Here is a 21,693-nt window from a genome sequence, read left to right on the forward strand (position 1 = left end):
TATGGTTACAACCATGCTTTGAAATGTAATTGGATTGTAAAACGAGTATTTTACAATCGTTATTTAATATGTAATTGGGCTTTAAAAGATTATATCTATGATTTGTAGAACGCCGCGCGTCGCATCGCCTCAGCCACCACACAGCTGATTAACGCCTCAAAGAACGCTAACAAATCCAACACTAACAAAACCTCGGAACATCAACTGACTCAACAATGCCAGGTAAGCAGTGATGGGGACATCATTCCATAATTCTTATCAATAAAAGAAGTCTCAATTCAATTTACCGGTACATAATGGTGGAAACACTTAACAAATGGGAGGTATAGTAGATTGGCCAGTAAGCTAAAGGTTCTTGGTTTAAATCCTGCTGTAATTGTCTCAACAATGCCAGGTAAACAGGGGTCACTTATCATTCCATAATTCTTATTACAGAAGTTGTTAGATGACAAACAAGACACACTGAATGTTGAAACACTGATAAATGCTGGGTTATAATTGATTGGCAAAAGGTCGCGGGGTCAAATCTTCCTGTTGTGTTCTATGACTAGACATTGTATCTGCATTCTCTCTGTTCCTCCAGAGTATTATAGTATTGTCTAATTGTCTAAGAATATTGTACTGTGTCTTCCAAATACTGCTGTATGATTGGCTGATTAAGACTGTAGTTTTTGTAAAACCATATATGATTGGCTAAGGAAATAATAGTGTGTCCTTCTTGTATTGTTGTATTTTATTGGCTGAGACTATCACATGTTGTTCTCCTTCTACAGATCATGAATGAACAGCTGCCTCTGTTGATCCAAGGATTCCGGGGATCTGAGACAAACCAGGACAGCGCTACAGCCCAGCTACAACTGATCAATGCTAGCAAGGAATTTATACAGGTATAAAGTATAAATTGTAAGGGAGACCATTTGGCAAGAAAAAAAATCAAACATTGATAGTACAATGTCTGTAAAATCTCGCTGCAGTGTTTGGGGGAGAAAGGAAAATGTCTTAAAACTAAGGTTTCTGTGCTATATTTAACTTATTTTATTTATTTTATCAAAATGATATGTCAGATGTGCATAGCTATTATGATAGACACTAGTTTCACATCTCGGTTCACTGGCCACATTTCTTCTGACAGCCTGCCAGTCAGCTGGTATCCGCCGCAAACGCCGCAGCCCCAACGGTTGGAGATCAAGCCGCAAGCATGAACATGAACCAGGCAGTGAAGACGATGACCACCGCGCTCGCGGAGCTGAGAACCGCCTCAGGGAAGGCAGAGGAGATGTGTATCTCACTGGAGGTTGACGCCGCACTTGATCAGCTGACCGAACTCGACCGCGAGCTGGAGGAGTACCGCAGAGCCGCCGACAGCGGTAACCTTGTGCCACTACCCGGTGAAACGGTAAGGCCAAGAGGAAAAGGTCATGGTGATTATATAGTCAGATCAAGGGTTAAAGGTCATGAATACTCAATGATAGTAGCATGTGTATACATAGTGCATTTGTTAATTGGATTATATGTAAAGTGAAGTGGATCATTCGTATTATGTTCAGGCGAGGGTTAAAGGTCATGAATATCTAATGATAGTAGCATGTGTTTAGTGAATAAGATCATTACTAAAAAAGTAAGTAAAGGGTGTAAACTGTCAGATATTTTTTGATTATTATATAAATGGGAGATTTGATATTGTATCATGGCTTTCTATTGTAATATGGTGGAATGGAGTTGATACATGATTTTGTTACGTATTTCAGGTTGAGGCGTCGGCCATGAAAGTTGGCTCCACCTCTAAGAACGTGGGATCGGCGATGGCTCAGCTACTGACGGCTGCCTCACAGGTAAACACAGATAAATGTATAATGGAGACAGAAATTTTGTAGAATATATAGAGCATTTCATATATTCTGGTAATAGATGATCGTTGTAAAAAAATAAGACATCACAAAAAATATGGTACGCAAAAATTGAAACAAGATGACTGATGCAAATGAAAAAGTAACGTATTTACCCCCATTTTTGTAATTTTTGTGACATAAGAAAAAACGGAGTGAACAGTATAATATATATATATGACATGATTTTATTCTGTTGTGACTTTTCTTCACACATTCTTCGCTGTGATCATTTCTCAGGGAATTGGATTTTATTTATCTATATATTTATCTATATAAAATATTTCCACTATATGGTGATTTTTCATGGCAATGAGAATTACGTGGGTGTAGCAGCCAGGGACACCGCGAACGCCCTCCGCGTGCTGACAGAAGCCACGCGCAGTGTCGCCTCAACCTCAGAAGACATCAAGGTCAGACGGCAAGTGATCGACAGCGCCCGTGACGTCATCGACAAGTCGACGCATCTACTGGAGGAGACGAAGCGAGCCATGAACGACCCAGAAAACCCTGAGAACCAGGCTAGACTTAACCAGGTGGCCAAGGCTGTGTCGAGTGCGCTCAACAGCTGTGTGAACGCCCTTCCCAGACAGAGAGACGTGGATAACGCCATCAGACAGATCACAGACTCGAGCCAGGAGCTGGCGTCCACCAAGGTACGCAGATCTGTCTGTTCAGCAGACAAAGTCTATCTCAGAAATAGACAAAATTTAAGTCGGAAGCAGATTTGATCTCAGAATAAGTGGATTAAGAGTCAAATGGCATCCACTGAGATAGTTACATCTATCTTAGAAATAGACGAATAGGCAACCTTATGTCAGCAATACACAAGCTTCATCTCAAATTTTAACTTTGCTCATAAAAAATCACCTTTTTCACAGAAATAGTTCTCATTCTTTCAGAATTAGATTACTTCACATATGCATAGAAATCCTTATCTCATAAAAAGTAATCTTAACAAAATTACTTCATATATGCGTCATTATTAGGAATTTATTTAATTTTTCGTTCCTGTACATTGTAGTACCCGAGCACAGACCGCACGTTCCAGGAGATCCAGATCGAGAACAACAACGCCGCTGTCAATCTGAACCAGGCCGCCAGTGACATCGTCACCGCATCTCGTGGCACACCCAAACAACTTGCCGAGTCATCTCGCGAGTACAGCTCGTCTTACTCAGAGTTCATCAAATCTGGACTCACCATGGCAGGTCAGTGAGAGCGAGATTCCAACAAAATCAGATACTAAAAATTTAAGGTTTGATCAAAACAGACGCAAGGCATAAGGTGTGACATTACTGTAGAATGTAGATACCTGTGATTGATTTTGATTGGTCGGTTTCCAGGTCTGTCCAAGGATGGAGACACACAGAACCAGATTGTGGGCGGACTGAAGAACGTCTCCATGGTTTCCAGTAAACTGCTGCTGGCCGCCAAGTCTGTGTCAGCCGATCCAAACGCTCCCAACACCAAGAATCTGCTCTCGCAGGCCGCCAGGTAGGCACTCAAATATTACCTTAAGTTTATATAATCCAATATTACATTGAGTTACTCTACATAGTCTAACCCTTAATGTGTTTGAGTTTTATCTTTAACTTTTGTTAAGTTTATAGCCCCGGAGTCATTAATTATGTGTAGTTTTGTAAAGTATGAAATGATTAAATTGAGTAAGGATTTTAGGGGTTTTGTTTCAATTTCATTGTTTGATATTTTAAACTTTTACTACATTTTGTCTGATAGAGCGGTGACGGAGAGCATTAATCAGCTGATCAACGTCTGTACTGTGTCGGCTCCAGGACAGAAGGAGTGTGATAACGCCCTCAGACAGATACAGGTCAGTAACACCCTCCAATGTGTATGTAGTTTATATATAACCAAGGACAGAAGGAGTGTGATAACGCCCTCAGACAGATACAGGTCAGTAACACCCTCCAATGTGTATGTAGTTTATATAACCAAGGGCAGAAGGAGTGTGATAACGCCCTCAGACAGATACAGGTCAGTAACACCCTCCAATGTGTATGTAATATATATAACCAAGGACAGAAGGAGTGTGATAACGCCCTCAGACAGATACAGGTCAGTAACACCCTCCAATGTGTATGTAGTTTATATTACCAAGGGCAGTAGGAGTGTGATAACGCCCTCAGACAGATACAGGTCAGTAACACCCTCCAATATGTATGTAGTTTATATAACCAAGGGCAGAAGGAGTGTGATAACACCCTCAGACAGATACAGGTCAGTAACACCCTCCAATGTGTTTGTAGTTTATATATAACCAAGGGCAGAAGGAGTGTGATAGCGCCCTCAGACAGATACAGGTCAGTAAAACCCTCCAATGTGTATGGAGTTTATATATAACCAAGGGCAGAAGGAGTGTGATAACGCCCTCAGACAGATACAGGTCAGTAACACCCTCCAATGTGTATGTAGTTTATATAACCAAGGGCAGAAGGAGTGTGATAACGCCCTCAGACAGATAAAGGTCAGTAACACCCTCCAATGTGTATGTAGTTTATATAACCAAGGGCAGAAAGAGTATGATAACGCCCTCGGACAGATACAGGTCAGTAACACCCTTTGATATGTATGTAGTTTTTATAACCAAGGGCAGAAAGAGTGTGATAACGCCCTCAGACAGATACAGGTCAGCAACACCCTCCAATGTGTTTGTAGTTTATATAACCAAGGGCAGAAAGAGTGTGATAACGCCCTCAGACAGATACAGGTCAGTAACACCCTTTGATATGTATGTAGTTTTTATAACCAAGGACAGAAGGAGTGTGATAACGCCCTCAGACAGATACAGGTCAGTAACACCCTCCAATGTGTATGTAGTTTTTATAACCAAGGACAGAAGAAGTGTGATAACGCCCTCAGACAGATACAGGTCAGTAACACCCTCCAATGTGTATGTAGTTTTTATAACCAAGGACAGAAGAAGTGTGATAACGCTCTCAGACAGATACAGGTCAGTAACACCCTCCAATGTGTATGTAGTTTATATAACCAAGGGCAGAAGGAGTGTGATAACGCCCTCAGACAGATACAGGTCAGTAACACCCTCCAATGTGCATGTAGTTTATATATAACCAAGGGCAGAAGGAGTGTGATAACACCCTCAGACAGATACAGGTCAGTAACACCCTCCAATGTGTATGTAGTTTATATAACCAAGGGCAGAAGGAGTGTGATAACGCCCTCAGACTATTATTATGATAAGAGTGAGAAAGAAGGTGTGGAGTATGGCTTTATGACACTGTTGTAAGTATGATTCAGAAATCACTTAACTTATCCTTAAAAACCATCTCTTCATCCTTCTGATTTTACAGATGAATTACTCCTTCATTCTCATAGCAAAATAATTATTTGTAGTGGATTCCTTAGATTTATACTCCTTTCCTCTTAAGCCCTTTCCCTCCAAACTGAAAATGAAAATGTTAAAGATATGTATTTTATTATAAAGATTTGAGCCGTGTAAGAATCTATGCTGTACAATGCTTCTCTATGCTCAGTATGCTGTATTTTTTTAATGCTGTGATGCTGTATTATTGTAGATGATGAAATCTATGCTGGAGAGTGCCAATGAGCCAGTGACCGACCTGTCGTATTTCGAATGTCTTGACTCCGTCATGGAGAAATCTAAGGTAGGTAACTCATTCCTCGCCTGTATCACAATGTCTGTGGCGCGAAGAGTGAACTCTCAGAATGTATCCAAGAACTAAGTCGCATGATGGCTGACTGTCTGAGTAGAAAGTGATGCTTTATCAGTTTTTGACTTTTTTGTGTAGAGAATGAATCTGTGAAAATCTCTTTGTCTTGTATTTAGAATGAAGTTAAGGTTTGTTTTCATTCGTCTTCATGTTACTTACAAACCCTTGCAATAAAAATTCATATCTTTGTCAATAGCTGAAAAATGTATGACTAGAATTTTCCCAAATCCTACTAGATTAATATTTATTTTTTTTAAATTTAAATCTTTTAACATTTACAGGCATCTATATTATGAATTATTTATGAATGCCAATATCTGATTGGCTAATCATTTCTAAACTTTTTTGAATGCTATTGACTGATTGGCTGATTGTAAATTAACTGTTTTGAATGCTGTAAACTGATTGGCTGATTGTATAATACTGTTTTGAATGCTATCGACTGATTGGCTGATTTTGTGGGGATTTTATCACAGGGCCAAGTCTGGGTAAATCTCACCTTCTTCTTGTATCTCTTCTATTTTTGTTGTACCCAGAAAGCTTATAACAGACATACTCAACACCCCACCTCCACCCTCACCCCCACCCTTACAAAAAATCTTGGGTTGATCACATCGTTTTATATTTGCTCAAAGAACACATAATCACACACTATCCTAACCTCTAAACTTCACTTGTATTTCAAATGAAACACCCAACCTTCTCAAATGAACTTAATGAAACTTCGAGTAAATGAAAAAAAACCAGTCATTTTAAATGTACATGTCACAGTTTATGGGCCAGTAATTAGTTTAAGGTCGTTATATTGACAATGTTGAGCTTGTTCTGTGTTCCCACAATCTATTTTCAGGGTCAGGGTTCAGGCATGTGAAGGGGGAGGGAAACTGGTGCTTTTTCAGTGTTATCTTGATTTAGACTTGTTTTTCTATGAACTATTTCTGGGGTTTATTTTCCACTTTGTCTCTGTCAATTTCATCATTAGTTGCATGTTTGTTGTCATTTTTTTATGTCAGCCTTTGTTGTTGAGAAAATTTATGACCCCCCACCCCCCCCCCCCCCCCAAAAAAAAAAATGAGGAAATAATGACTTCTATGCTATGTTTTGATTTTTAAAAAAATGGCTAGTGCTATATGCATACATGTACAAATGTCAAAATGGTAAAAATAATCTTGTATTTTTCATTAATTAGATAAGTAGAAAATAGTTAAGCTAGTTACTGTCAAATGTACCTGGAAAAACTGTATATTACACTTATTGCATATTTCTCTCTTCTATCTGTAATATGTTTTACGGTGCGACCGTTGGGGCGAGCACAGCATGTGATCAAACAATGAATTATAATAAATTGATAAAATAAAATTAACAACGTGAAATTTGAATGCCAAAAAATAAAACATACCTATGTTTCAGTAAATTTTCATTATTCATAGTTTATAAGATTTGTTATAATTTATTTATTTATATGTAGAACAATAGTTTAATCTCAGATACAATGTTGTTAAATAATAAAGATTTTAATATATAAATATTCATTGCACTGCATCTCCTCTTTTAAAGTGATTGTGATTATGATTGATTGATTGATTTCCCCCTTTTTTTTGCAGTAGACATTTTTTCTTAAACTTACATATAAAACTTGACTCATCATAGAGCTCCCCCCATGCTAAATTTTTTCTCATTTTTGTCAATTTATACATAGAAAATCGACTTACCATGGATTTGCCCCTCCACTTAAAAAAAATAATTAATGTTTAATTTTATTTTTAATTTACGCTTAAAAATACTTGCTTATCATGTTAAAAGAACATGATGTTGTCCCCCCCCCCCCCCCCCCCCCCCCCCCCCCCGCATGTAATAAATGGAAGTGAAAATAAAGAAACCATTGAACTGCTAAAGAGCTGAAGGATTAGAATTTTCATGATTTATTTTTCTTTTTGCTTGCAAAGATTTTTTGGATGAGGCTGCCATCCACCCACCCACCCCCTTTAAAAAAGGCACTGCTACGTATAACGTTACGTTTCAGGAAATTACCGTAATTATAGTGAATAAAATATTTGTAAGCATTAATCCAAATTAGTGCAATTTACAACCGTTTCCTGTATCTGAAGAAATGTCCTTATTCGTCAGCTGTTCTTTATCTTAGCCTTTGCAAGATTTTAAGAGGATTTTGGTCATTTCAGCAGATTTACAATAACTTCAATTAGAGTAATTTCCCCTTATCAGTGCTTATTGTGACGTCAAAGCTGACGTTGGTTAAGTGTCGTCTTACTCTTTAAAACTCCCCATAGAAATAAAAGTATGCGAAGTATACTGTTTTATTTACTTAAAAAGCATGATGTTCTTAAAATTACACATCTTATAAGCTTTTCAAAGGTTTTACTTTGATTCTTGGGAGAACGTGATGTTAGAACGTGAGGTTGGAAACCATTGGTACTATGAATTGTGGGTCAAAATTTACTGACTCCGAAAAAATATATCGGATCAATGTGTAAACGTTTGTGACGTCACACGATTATTTTTGATTGAAAGTGTACTGAGGTGAACTTTAGAGGTAACATTGACTGTATGTCGCTTACATCGTTATTGTTTTTACTGTCTAAATTTGTCTTGCTGATTCTCGTGAGAGTGTGAAGTGATAAAAATTGCCATGATTACAGGGAACTACTGGGACGATTAAAACGATGCATTACTGGTCCGATTTACTGACGCCAAAAAAATCCGTTGAATGAATGTGCAACTAGTCCGAATTTTCTATTCACACACGCCTTGCCGGTAGAGCTCGCTTCGCGCCGGCGCTACGCGCCGGCGAGCTGCGCTCGCTAATAAGTACTAGCTAAGTTTGACAGCATACGTGTGATATACAGAGAGACTTTACAATGCAGCTATCATCTTACAAGTTCTAGATTGTTTGTTCTTCTGGAAAAATTAAATGAAATATGTTGTCGGTTTAATTTTAGACAGAGAACAAAATATCTTAAGAATCTTGATTCATTAAGGATCTGATGTTCCAAGGCTTTGTGAATTCATGACAAATTTGATTTTATAGTATAACTTGTCATTTGTGATAACCAGAATACTAATATCACAATATAATTTTACTTCAATTTGCTAAGCATGTAAAATGAACAGAACAGATTTCTTCCCCAATGTACAGTCCCAGAACACGATATAGAGAAAGCATGTGTGTGTGTAAACATTAACCCCCCCCCCCCCTGTCTGTTGTCTGTAAACATTATGTTGTGTGTTGTTTTGTTGTTTCTTGCATGTTCAAGCCTGAAAACTCATTAGAACAGTGTCTTCTCAAATACTATATGATGGTCCCCTAATAAGCCTGACTGTCAATCAGAGAATTGGCCTTAATGTCAATGTTTGAAAAATGACAGTAACAAACTGTCAACTATCTCAAAAATCCATAAAACGAAATACAAATTCAAAGCAGAGCAACACGGACCTCCAAATAGATAGAGGTAGTCGATGATTTGTCAGATGATGGCTCTGTGGCCATAAAACTTTGACGAGCTCACTTTCTGTCTCAATCTCTTTTTTCTCACATTTCTTTTGTAACTAAATCTCACTTCTCCACTTTTGTAAATGTGAGACTGAGATCAGAAGTGAACGAGTCTAGATTCTTTGGCCCTGAGCTTGGTCCCTCCGCATGTATGTGCCCACTCCATGTACCGGTAAATGTATTCTGTTTACAACTCCCTTCTTCTTGGTTACAATGGTATTGTTTTCAATATAAAAAAAAATTCAGTCAATTTGAGGCTTTAAATGTGAATTACATTTTTGCATGCATGTAATATTTTGCTTTATATTGATGATATTCATCTCCTTAATGTTGACCAGTGAATATATATATTTATAGTGTGTTTGATGAACCATTAAGCCAACTGTATATCACTCATTATGAATTATACTGACATTAACCTGTTGTACTGCTTCAGATTTAATAATATTTTGAATGGTTAGTTAATACCAGGATCAGTTAATTAGTTAATTACTGGATTAACTAACTGGCTCCTCTTTCTGTCCTGCAGCTGTTGGGAGACTCTATGACTGGGATCACGGACCACGCCAAGAAGGGTGACCTGGAGAACTTCTGTGACTCCGTGGGGAACTTCTCAACATCTGTTTGTGGACTCACTGAGGCCGCCTCACAGGTAAGGGACCATCTCAAAAGTCTTCAGATAGAGTAACAGTCTCAAAAATTTTGGTATTCATGGATTGACTCCTATGAGTTGCTATTTTTTTCCAAAATGGCACAAACAACTTATTTTGAGACCACAAAATTTTAATTAGGAAATAGAGTTACAGAGGAACTGTCTCAAAACATTCTACAGAAAGTAACTGACTCAAAACTCTACATCAACATTCTGTCAAGATTGACATAGCTGATGGAGTGTAGGAGATGGAGCAGCAGAACGTCCTAATATCTATGATGAATGAATAATAACATTTGTTTTTTCCTTAAAATTACTAACCCTAACCCCTGAATGAGCTTATTGAGCTGACTGGTGTTACATCATTATTTGTTGCAGTAATTGCAAGATTATTGTGACGCTGTGACGCTGGACCTTGCTTTATGTAACATAGTTTTCAACTATTCTTTTTATTATGTAACAAATTTTACTTTATTCTAATTCAAATATATGTAATATTTTTGTTGCAGATTTGGACGCCGCGTTCTGTGGTAACGGTATAAAGGAGGGGGGAGGAGTGTGACTGTGGGTACAGAGACGACTGTACAGATCAATGCTGTAACTCCAGGGACAACCTGAACCATAAACGCGGGTGTACATTGAAGGTCGATGGGACAGGACACAAAGTACAGTGTAGGTTGTCCGTCTGTGCGTCTGTCTGTCTGTCTGTCCGTCCGTTGGTCTGTAAACGTTTTACATTTTGAACTTCTCTAAAACCGCTTGACCAATATCACCCAAATTTCTTCACAAAGCAAGCTTATGAATAGGCAAAGATAAATTGCAGAAATAAAAGACCGATCTTTATTCAAAGCGGAGGAAACCTCGAAACAGAAAAAAAGTGCGTGCATTTTTAAAAATCTTCTTCTCAAAAGCTACTGAGTCAAATTCTACGTAATTTAGCATAAATAATCCTCATGGAGTGGAAAATATAAATTACAAAAATTATGGGCTAATTCTGTTTCAAAACTGAGTTTTTACAAAAATAATTCTAAAGAAAGTGCGTGTTTAAATCATTTTATAACTTCGGGTTCGGTATTTCATAGACGAGGTTCTTTGTTTGAGGCAGCCATGTTTGAGGGTTTAGCTTTGCTTTATATGCAAGGTACAAGGTTTTGCTCTCAATTCAGTGTTTCTACACAAATAAGAAAAGTCTCGTTAAACGTTAAATACTTGTAAACAAAAAAAAAAATAGATGATATGCTGTAACTTTTTTTGGGTTCCCGTCTTTATACGACGAATTATGTGAATTCAACACCAATGTCGATAGTTTTTTAGACACGAGTAAATAACGACACTGTTAAAACAGTTTCCATAGTTCTGACACCTTTAGTTTCGGGGATAAAGGCATAAAGGTATTACCGCTATTCCTAAGAAAATATTGCAGCGAAAATCATCCTGGTTTATAGCCATTTGTTTGGTTTTGAATAAAATGAACAAAATGGGTGGGCCTTAATAAAATACAGTGATATGCCAGTCAATATATTGACTATAATAAGCTATTTGAAATGTCATGTGGCAACATGTTTCATTGGAATGCGTTTAGCAGTCAAGTGAGTAAGCTTAAAAAGTCACAGGAGTTTACGCCGGGTAAAGAACAGCCGTTTATAATGGGGAAGACCAATGAAATTTTTGAATAATTTAAGGAATTGAGCTCATTGAGGCACAGTTTTATTTTCCACATCTGTAGGAATTTTTAAATAAAATACAATAACTACAATAATGATCTTTTTAAAAAAGAAATACAATAACTAGTAAGTAGTTGAGAAAGAAAATGTACCTATATGCTCTCAAATAGTTTGATCGCTATATAAAGTGTGGGGGGAGGGGGGTTAGGAGGGGGAAATAATGGGAATGGTGAGTTAACAGTGTACCACTACCAAATGTTTAGTTTTATATCTTGCATAGGATTTTATTTTATTTTGGTAATTTAAATGGTATTCCATTAAGGTACAATGTCAAAAATAAAGTGTATGCAAAAAATAAGTGTAAAATTCGAATACTTTACAATTTCTCTTTTTTTTTTTTGTTATTCTACCGAGGGGCCATATGGTACAATATCCTTTTAACGCCATATTAAGTCACTGTTGGTCAGGTGAGTGAGGTGGCCCCATGGGCCTCTTGTTTATTTAAGGTCAATCGCAACTTTTCGGACCTTTCCGGCAGGCTTGGAAAAACACCTCGAATGTATTAACATTACCGGATGTTAGAAATTTATTAAAATGGAGTCGCTTCTCATTAAAATAAGTATCGGCTAGACAGCCTTATAAGTCGCTTCTGTGTTATCTTTTAGGGTACATCATTTACTTTAATGAAGTCTATCTTACATCTCAAAAGATCGTAAAATGTTTTGTGTTTATATCAAGTTTTATAAAAAGGGGGGTTGTCATGGACGCCTAGGAAATACCTTCGAGGTGTTTTTCCGAGCCTGCCGGAAAGGCCCGAGAAGTTGCGATTGTATTTAAGGTAGCATTGTATGCATTTATTCAAGATCCTGAAAGAGTCTTCTATTAACGTATAATACACATATATCAAATACACGTTTATTTTAGCCCCACCCAGGGACCATGTTGCAGTGAATCGTGTACATTCAAACCCGCCACCAACAGTTCCGTGTGCCGCCCCGCCACAGAATGCAGTGAGGAGGAGATCTGTGAATATCCTTTTGTTTAGTTATTATTATTATAAGAAAATGTGTTTAATGAAACGGTGCCAGATATTAGAGCCTCAATGTCTGTAGATATGGTAAACTTCGTTTGATTGTAATGTACTATTTTGTAATACTATTGCAGATGAGGTAATCATTTTTTTTTTATTTATTGGTTAACTAATGGTTTTCGTTAAAAGATTGAACAAGCAGTATTGTAAAGCATATGAATAATAACAGTTCCATCTTGCGACCTAACACGCGACATCAGTTCGCTTTTTAACAGTTTGTCTTGGCGCCAAGATTTAGATACACAACAAGTCATAATTATCAATAGACTTTTGAGGCTTAATTATACAATGCAATTTCTAAGACTTTTGGATCATTTGTTAAGTTATATTTTTTCTTTGACTTAAATACTGGTGGAAATGCAACATGCCCAGGCATCACGATAAAACCGGATATGACTTATTGCAATGGTTATTCCCAAGTCTGTATCCAAGGGGTAAGCTTGAAACCATGCAGTGTCTGATTTGAAACATTAGTCATACGTTGATAGTCTAATTGCTTTCAAAAAGATATTCAAATTAAAATTGCGCAAACATTATTCTATGCTTCCTTCCAAGATGATTCCTGTATATTACAGGTATGTGAGGGATCACTTTGTAAAAAGATAGGAACCAACTCTACATGGGACGAATGTTATATCAGCCATGACGGTTCTCTAAATGATAACCAAAAGCTAAGACTCTGCTACCTCGCCTGCAAAAGCACGTAGCTGCAAACATTTTTTTTTTATCCTATGGTTGTTTATTTACTGCCTAATGATTGTCATAAAGATCAGTAGGCTCAATTTTGCTATTATATAAAAAATAATATTGAAATAATTTAATTTCTTTTTCAGATGAAAATGATACATGCTATGTTTCAGACGATAAACATATTCCGCACGAGTTTAAAATTGTTGTAGATGAAGTGAAGAATTACTCAAGATTGGATGCTGAGAAAGAAATCTCAGTAGCTGCAGGTATTTATCATGTTTATTTCGAATCTTGTAGTTTTATACTCTTTAAATCAAGAAAGTATTTTTTGTGAATCATTTCTCCTTTTGTATATATTTTTTTAATTGTCTCAATCATTTATTTGCATTTATGTGATAAATATAAAAACATATTTTCATTGCAAGGTTCCTAATTAGGGCACCGCTCTGCAGGCGCCCTATAGTGATTAGTCTGCCCGTCTTTTCATCCAAGATCACTTGTCCGAAACATATCTTTTTTTCCTTCGACACAATCTGGCTTAAACTTTACATAGAACGAAGTTTTACGGTTTTAAAGTCAAAGATTAAGGTCATAGCATAATAAGATTTTTTTTTTAAATCTTTGTCAGGATCATATATTCTCTCCCCTCAGTCCAATCTGGCTTACAATACAGCAAGAGAATGCCCTTGAGGGTCAGGGTCAAGGTCATATCAGACCACGCAAAAACGTTTCATAGCATGATTACCATATATACTCTCTCTTTAGACCTATATGACTCATACTTCACCTAAACTGAGCATATGGGTATAGGGTGTGCAGCGACCTTAAGCCAAGTTGCAAGGATAGATGTTAAGGTCATAACAGATCTCCAGTTTTAGACAATGAATAATTTCCCATTGTCATAATCTTGCTAAAAATAAACAAAAAGAGGTATTGAGCTTGAGGTAAAGTTCTATGTCAAACAGAAAATTTGTAAGTCATAGGTCAATGTCAAACAAAATCATCTGAAATGATTTATCCTATTTTCCATTATTTAAGCGGGCCCTTTGAGATATTCATCATCTCATTGATGTAAAGATAATGAAATATAACTTGCATTGTTTTAGTGCTTGCTTCATCATAGCAGAGTTTAACCAGGCAGTTTCAATAACTATTCGATAATAATGATGGTATGTCAGCAGAACCATGCATAGCGTACGATACGTATAACTTTAAAATCTCTAGCTTATTCTTTGTTGTTTAAAAAATAAATTTTGCATTGTTACCATTTATGGCCACCATTGACACATAATTACATTTCAGGCACACACATTTATCGTGGTTTTCGTTAGGTATTATTTCATTTCAGGCACGCCCTGTGACAGTTACCGCGGTTATTGTGACGTATTCTTACATTCCAGGCACACCCTGTGACAATTACCATGGTATTCGTGACATATTATTACATTTCAGGTACACTCTGTGACAATTACCGCAGTATTATAATATTTCAGGCACACCCTGTGACAATAACTACGGTTATTGTTACGTATTATTACATTTCAGGCACGCCCTATTACTGCGGTTTTTGTGACGTATTGTCACGACCTGTGACAATTACCGCTGTAATTGTGACGTTTTGTTACATTTCAGGCACTCCTTGTGACAATTACCGCGGTTATTGTGACGTATTTCACAGATGTCGTGGTGTCGACAATGACGGGCCCCTAGAAAGATTGAAGAAACTTATTTTTGGAGAAGAGACTCGTTCGTCTATCAAAGACTGGATTATTGTGAGTACATGTTTTTTCATTGAAATCTCCGTATTTTTTTGTTTGTCTTTCTTCAGAATGTTTATCAATATATGATAAATATAAATAAATATAGTTTCATTTTCTTAACATAAGACCTGTTTTTGTCCAACTTTGAGTAACATCAGGTGTGTTGTTTGTTTCAGGATCATTGTGATTGTGTTCTTTTTTAAAAGATATCTAATTTAAGGGGGATGTGCGGCCATTTTGTACATTTGAGAATAATAATGTAAACATTTCTTGAAATAGCTTGTTTCTGTCCAAAACTGGCCAAAATGATGTCAAAAGATATAAAGGAAATAATTATGAAGTCCTATATGTCATTTTGTTTAAAAAGTATGCACATAAGAAGAGGAAAATGCCTCAATTAAGTGATTAATTAATCACTCAAAACAGCTGTCGAACTGGACAGCTACAGACTTATTTTGAAGATTTAAAAATCGGAAAACTATGAAGGGGATTCATTATTGTCATTTTTACAGCCATTTGTTGAGAAGAAGTTTGAATTTTGATCATTTAGGTTGTAACTTTGCCTCAGATAGAGTACCCTTATTTTATCAGTCGGCATGGGATCTATTTTAAGAACATAACAAATCCAGTTTAAACTTAGAACTCCTGTGTCTGTAGAGTCACATTGACGTTATATTTTCATAGAAAAAAATAAATGCCAATTCAAAAAAATCCGTTTGGAATTTGATATGCATCTCTATACCTGTCCCATATTTGTTTAAGGGGATGTTCTTTAAGAATAAATTGAAGTATATTCCTTGAAGAAATGGGAAAGTAGTCCAAAAAGTGATTGCTTTCAATTTAAAAAAAGCTTTCATCATATTTAAATAAAAATAAATCTGCAATTTACATCCATAGACAAAGACAAATATATCTTGTGGTTTTTGAGAATAGGATTTCTAACTTTGAGACAAAGTTACAACTTAAATAAGCAATCTTAGACATTTTTCTGAACAAATGGTTGTAGAGAGAACACAAATGAACCCCCTTCATATTTTACAGATTTTTCAATCTTTAAAATAAGTCTGTACTTGCGCATTTTGACATTTAAGTGATTAAAAAGGCATTTTCTGTTCTTGTATGCATACTGTTTAAACAAAATAACACGTAGGACTTTATATTTATTGCATTTATATCTTTTGGCATCATGTTTAACCAGCTTCGGGCTGCACCAATCCAGATCAAGAAATGCTTACATTCTTAAACTCAAATGCACAAAATGGCCGCGCATCCCTCTTAAGATATAACGGAAGTGTCTTACTAAGGCATCTGTCTTTATTTTTTCGGAGGGGAGGGGGTCGTTTAAAAGAAAAATAGATTTATTTTTGGGGCGATGTTAATAATGAAATATTGATAATGTCTTTAAAATAAGTAATATATATGCATAAATAATTAATGGCCATGGTCATGTACAAGATTGCTTTGTTTCAAGGTACACTGATGGTGTGTAATGTTGTTTATAATGTATAAGTATGCTTTGTTTTCAGATACTCTCAGGTGTGTAATGTTGATTGTCATTGATAAGTACGTTTTGTTTACAGGTACAATGGTTGGATGTGATGTTGATTATCATGTATAAGTATGCTTTGTTTACAGGTTCATTGGTTTGATGCGATGTTGATTATCATGTATAAGTATGCTTTGTTTACAGGTAGATTGGTTTGATGCGATGTTGATTATCGTGGATAAGAATGCTTTGTTTACAGGTACATTGGTTTGATGCGATGTTGATTATCGTGGATAAGAATGCTTTGTTTACAGATACATTGGTTTGATGCGATGTTGATTATCGTGGATAAGAATGCTTTGTTTACAGGTAGATTTGTTGGATATGATGTTGATTATCATGTATAAGTATGCTTTGTTTACAGGTACATTGGTTGGATGTGATGTTGATTATCATGTATAAGTATGCTTTGTTTACAGGTTTATTGGTTTGATGCGATGTTGATTATCATGTATAAGTATGCTTTGTTTACAGGTTGATTGGTTTGATGCTATGTTGATTATCATGAATAAGTATGCTTTGTTTACAGGTACATTGGTCTGATGCAATGTTGATTATCGTGGATAAGAATGCTTTGTTTACAGGTATATTGGTTGGATATGATGTTGATTATCGTGGATAAGTATGCTTTGTTTACAGGTACATTGGTTGGATGTGATGTTGATTATCATGTATAAGTATGCTTTGTTTACAGGTAGATTGGTTGCATGTGATGTTGATTATCAGGTATAAGTATGTTTTGTTTACAGTTTCATTGGTTGGATGTGATGTTGATTATCAAGTATAGGTATGCTTTGTTTATAGGTACATTGGTTGGATGTGATGTTGATTATCATGTATAAGTATGCTTTGTTTACAGGTAGATTGGTTGGATGTGATGTTGATTATCATGTATAAGTATGCTTTGTTTACAGGTAGATTGGTTGCATGTGATGTTGATTATCATGTATAAGTATGCTTTGTTTACAGTTTCATTGCTTGGATGTGATGTTGATTATCATGTATAAGTATGCTTTGTTTACAGGTAGATTGGTTGGATGTGATGTTGATTATCATGTATAGGTATGCTTTGTTTACAGGTACATTGGTTGGATGCGATGTTTATTATCAAGTATAGGTATGCTTTGTTTACAGGTACATTGGTTGGATGTGATGTTGATTATCATGTATAGGTATGCTTTGTTTACAGGTACATTGGTTGGATGTGATGTTGATTATCATGTATAGGTATGCTTTGTTTACAGGTAGATTGGTTGGATGTGATGTTGATTATCATGTATAAGTATGCTTTGTTTACAGGTTCATTGGTTTAATGCGATGTTGATTATCATGTATAAGTATGCTTTGTTTACAGGTTCATTGGTTGGTATGATGTTAATTATCATGTATAAGTATGCTTTGTTTACAGGTAGATTGGTTTGTTGCGATGTTGATTATCGTGGATAAGAATGCTTTGTTTACAGGTAGATTGGTTGGATGTGATGTTGATTATCATGTATAAGTATGTTTTGTTTACAGGTACATTAGTTTAGTGCGATGTTTATTATCATGTATAAGTATGCTTTTTATTACAGATACACTGGTGGGGTGTATTGCTGATAGCCGTGGGGGCGGTGGTTGTATTGGGCGTCTTCATCAAAGTCTGCTCTGTAAACACTCCTAGTGAAAACTCCAAACAAAAAAAGATCAGAAAGCAGGTGCGTGTATAACAAATCAATAAAACGTAACATTCTGTAGAATTGTCAGCTGTATAGTTAAACATCAGAAATCAGGTGCGTGATTAAAAAATCATTAAAGCGGAACATTCTATAGAATAGTCAGCTGTATAGTTATACATCAGAAAACAGGTGCGTGTATAACAAATCAATAAAGCGGAACGTTCTATAGAATAGTCAGCTGTATAGTTATACATCAGAAATCAGGTGCGTGATTAACAAATCATTAAAGCGGAACGTTCTATAGAATAGTCAGCTGTATAGTTATACATCAGAAAACAGGTGCGTGTATAACAAATCAATAAAGCGGAACGTTCTATAGAATAGTCAGCTGTATAGTTATACATCAGAAATCAGGTGCGTGATTAACAAATCATTAAAGCGGAACATTCTATAGAATAGTCAGCTGTATAGTTATACATCAGAAATCAGGTGCGTGTATAACAAATCAATAACGCGGAACGTTCTATAGAATAGTCAGCTGTATAGTTATACATCAGAAATCAGGTGCGTGATTAACAAATCATTAAAGCGGAACGTTCTATAGAATAGTCAGCTGTATAGTTATACATCAGAAAACAGGTGCGTGATTAACAAATCATTAAAGCGGAACATTCTATAGAATAGTCAGCTGTATAGTTATACATCAGAAATCAGGTGCGTGGTTAACAAATCAATAAAGCGGAGCATTCTATAGAATAGTCAGCTATATAGTTATACATCAGAAATCAGGTGCGTGATTAACACATTAATATAGAGGAACATTCTATAGAATAGTCAGCCATATAGTTATACATCAGAAATCAGGTGTGTGATTAACAAATCATTAAAGCGGAACATTCTATAGAATATTCAGCTGTATAGTTATGCATCAGAAATCAGGTGCGTGATTAACACATTAATATAGAGGAACATTCTATAGAATAGTCAGCTGTATAGTTATACATCAGAAATCAGGTGTGTAATTATATAAGGATATAAACGATTAAAACAGAGGAGTGCTCTGACGATGAAGGGTAAGTTGTACAGTAAACAAATAAGGACACGTGTACTTTTTTCAAATCAAAGAAATAATTAATATATACATGTACAGAGAACATTATTCTTTTAAACTGATACAATAGATGCATGATATATATATGATCTGTTAAAGTGTAAATAAGTAAAACAACCCGCTAAAGATTGTGTAGTTATTTGGAGTTGTGTATGTTGAGAATGGTCAAAGAACAAACAAATCGATTAAAGCCTTGAAACTGAAAAAGTGGTTCAACATAATTCTAATTTTCAAAATATCATAAACTGAATATCTTTGATTCACAGAATGATAAAAAGAGAGGGCCCGTGAGGAACCCTGGACCCTTTTACATCACTGGTAAAAATAAAATAATCCCCGCGAGGGAAAAGACAGACCACGTGACCACAGAAATATAAGGAATGTCGAAATGGGCAACATATGACTCAAATATCACGTGACACTGTTACGTCATATCGTGCCAAACGTAATATGATCAAAAATTATTTTAACTTTTTATAGAGAACTCCTAAAGAGATTTAAAAAAAAAAACAACAGAAATATCAATTTCTTCGTACAACGAAATAAAAATTTTAACATAGTTTTGAAAATGTGTACGTTAAGATTGGAATTTTAAACAAGAATTTTGTGTTCGACATTTTCGGATTAGTTGCTTTGAAATCATTACATTTACGACAAATCTGTAGAACATTAATTGTATGTCGTATCATTTACATTTACGACAAATGTGTAGGTCATTATTGTATGTGGTAAAGAGATTATAGCTACTACATGTTGTACAAAGTATTACACTTACGAAAAATCTGTAGAATATTAGTTATACATGTATGTTATAACGTTAACATTTACGACAAATCTGTAGATCATTGATTGTCTTTTCTTTATTTTTGTAAACTCAAAGATTATCTGATGTAAGCTTATGAATTCATTGACAAATGAGATTGATTAATTATGTTTATTTAGTCAACTATTTTTACGGTTTCTTCATGACCAGAATAAAACACTGCTTTGATGACGAGTCCCGCCTGTCCGCCTACTCTATCATTCCCGTTCATCATTTATGTTCACGTAGGCAAAAAGACAAGTTTCCTATGTCTTTAATTATCATTTTACATGAAAATTAGTTACTAATTAAAATTATACCGTAAGAAACATTGATGTGTTTTGTTATACATAATCATTGCTTAATGATATGCTGTTTTAAATGAATGTTCAGTTCTTTAGATTTTTCAAACACTTGTTGCTTTCATGTCCTCTATGTGGTCATTTTCTGTGTCCAATTGTCTATTGTAATTTTAATGTGGAATAAATCATTGATGGTTTTGAGTTTTACAATGCTTTTGATTTGATATTCCACAAACGTTTAAACGTTTTATTTTGAATTCTTTTCTGTAAGGAAAACAAAAGTCACAAAGAATAAATCGGTTTTTTTTAATACAACACTCTACCTTTTTATACCGTGATCAATGATGTGTCGCATGAAATTAATTAAATCGTGCTCTACTAACAATTACTAAGCACTGCTTGCACTGTAAAGCAAGCATAAGAAGCTTCTCAAAGCTTATCAAAGATAACCAATTCTTTTCATTCACCGAAATAAACGCAAAGATATTGTAAATTAGTTAATATACTATTGTATGCCTTTAGGACGGCGGACCCAATTTATTTCTTAATAGTGAACATTTTCTATGAGTTAGAGTTACTAAAAAATAAATCAAAATGATTAAAAATAATAACACAAAAATTGAGTTCGATTTTTAGGAGGAACCATTTCAATAAATAGTTGTATTGCTTCTCCCTTCCAATCGATCATAATGGGGAAAGTGTTGTTGTGTATGTAAAAAATGATTTATGATAAAATCTGCAATATATTTTTTTATTCAAATATGATGTTTATGATGATTATGAAACAGTATCAATTAAGACGATGGTCATATCATGTTAATACGGGAGCACAAGCTAGAGTGTGGTATGTCGTTATATTATTTCAAATCTTCATGAGGGGTAACACTGAGAAAAGTTATGTACATCCTTTCAAGGTTGCTTTATGAAATAAAAACAATAAAACAATAGAAGTAAGTTAAACATTTTTAAAATAATGAAATATTTCAGAATTTAAGCACAGAAATTGTTTCACTTTAATTTTGATACTAGTTTTCTATTGTGATAACATATAGAATAATATTCAATATTTTTTTTTCAAACATATGATTTTTTGTTAACAAATTTATAATTCATATCATTCAACCAAATAAGAATTTTCACATTCAGTTTGACCACTATTTTTTGGTCGGTGGTGTTAAGTACTCCGATTGAGTACATGTAGTTGGACAATGAGAAGGTGCAGATGACGACAGAGAACACACGGCGGGTGTGACCGGTCAGCGGAGGATGCTCACTCGTAAATGGCACCCGATCCTACCTTTATCTTTT

At 35.4% G+C, this 21,693-nt stretch overlaps 3 protein-coding genes across 3 annotated transcripts in view; all 3 read left to right on the top strand.

Moving 5' to 3' along the window:
• Positions 1-1,537, top strand: part of LOC117687390 (talin-1) — a 111,571-nt gene extending 110,034 nt beyond the window's left edge. The window contains exons 11-13 of the mRNA XM_066078788.1: positions 109-222; positions 774-887; positions 1,133-1,537. Coding sequence (XP_065934860.1) covers positions 109-222; positions 774-887; positions 1,133-1,522 — 618 coding nt within the window. The 3' untranslated portion in view covers positions 1,523-1,537. The remainder of the gene's footprint in view (positions 1-108; positions 223-773; positions 888-1,132) is intronic.
• Positions 1,538-2,164: 627 nt separating this feature from the next.
• On the top strand, positions 2,165-12,504 carry LOC136272977 (talin-2-like). Its single transcript, XM_066076381.1, has 8 exons — positions 2,165-2,542; positions 2,911-3,097; positions 3,233-3,383; positions 3,627-3,720; positions 5,447-5,536; positions 9,640-9,762; positions 10,272-10,438; positions 12,351-12,504. Exons 1-7 carry the CDS (start codon positions 2,180-2,182, stop codon positions 10,302-10,304), a joined length of 1,041 nt encoding a protein of 346 aa, XP_065932453.1. The 5' UTR covers positions 2,165-2,179; the 3' UTR covers positions 10,305-10,438; positions 12,351-12,504.
• Positions 12,505-12,828: 324 nt separating this feature from the next.
• Positions 12,829-20,471, top strand: LOC136272982 (disintegrin and metalloproteinase domain-containing protein 10-like). The gene is made up of 6 exons (XM_066076417.1): positions 12,829-12,950; positions 13,092-13,215; positions 13,350-13,472; positions 14,839-14,978; positions 18,087-18,209; positions 19,548-20,471. Exons 1-6 carry the CDS (start codon positions 12,909-12,911, stop codon positions 19,656-19,658), a joined length of 663 nt encoding a protein of 220 aa, XP_065932489.1. The 5' UTR covers positions 12,829-12,908; the 3' UTR covers positions 19,659-20,471.
• Positions 20,472-21,693: the final 1,222 nt, after the last annotated feature.

This window comes from Magallana gigas, chromosome 1 (assembly GCF_963853765.1).
Source record: "Magallana gigas chromosome 1, xbMagGiga1.1, whole genome shotgun sequence".
In the NCBI taxonomy this organism is placed as follows: domain Eukaryota; kingdom Metazoa; phylum Mollusca; class Bivalvia; order Ostreida; family Ostreidae; genus Magallana; species Magallana gigas.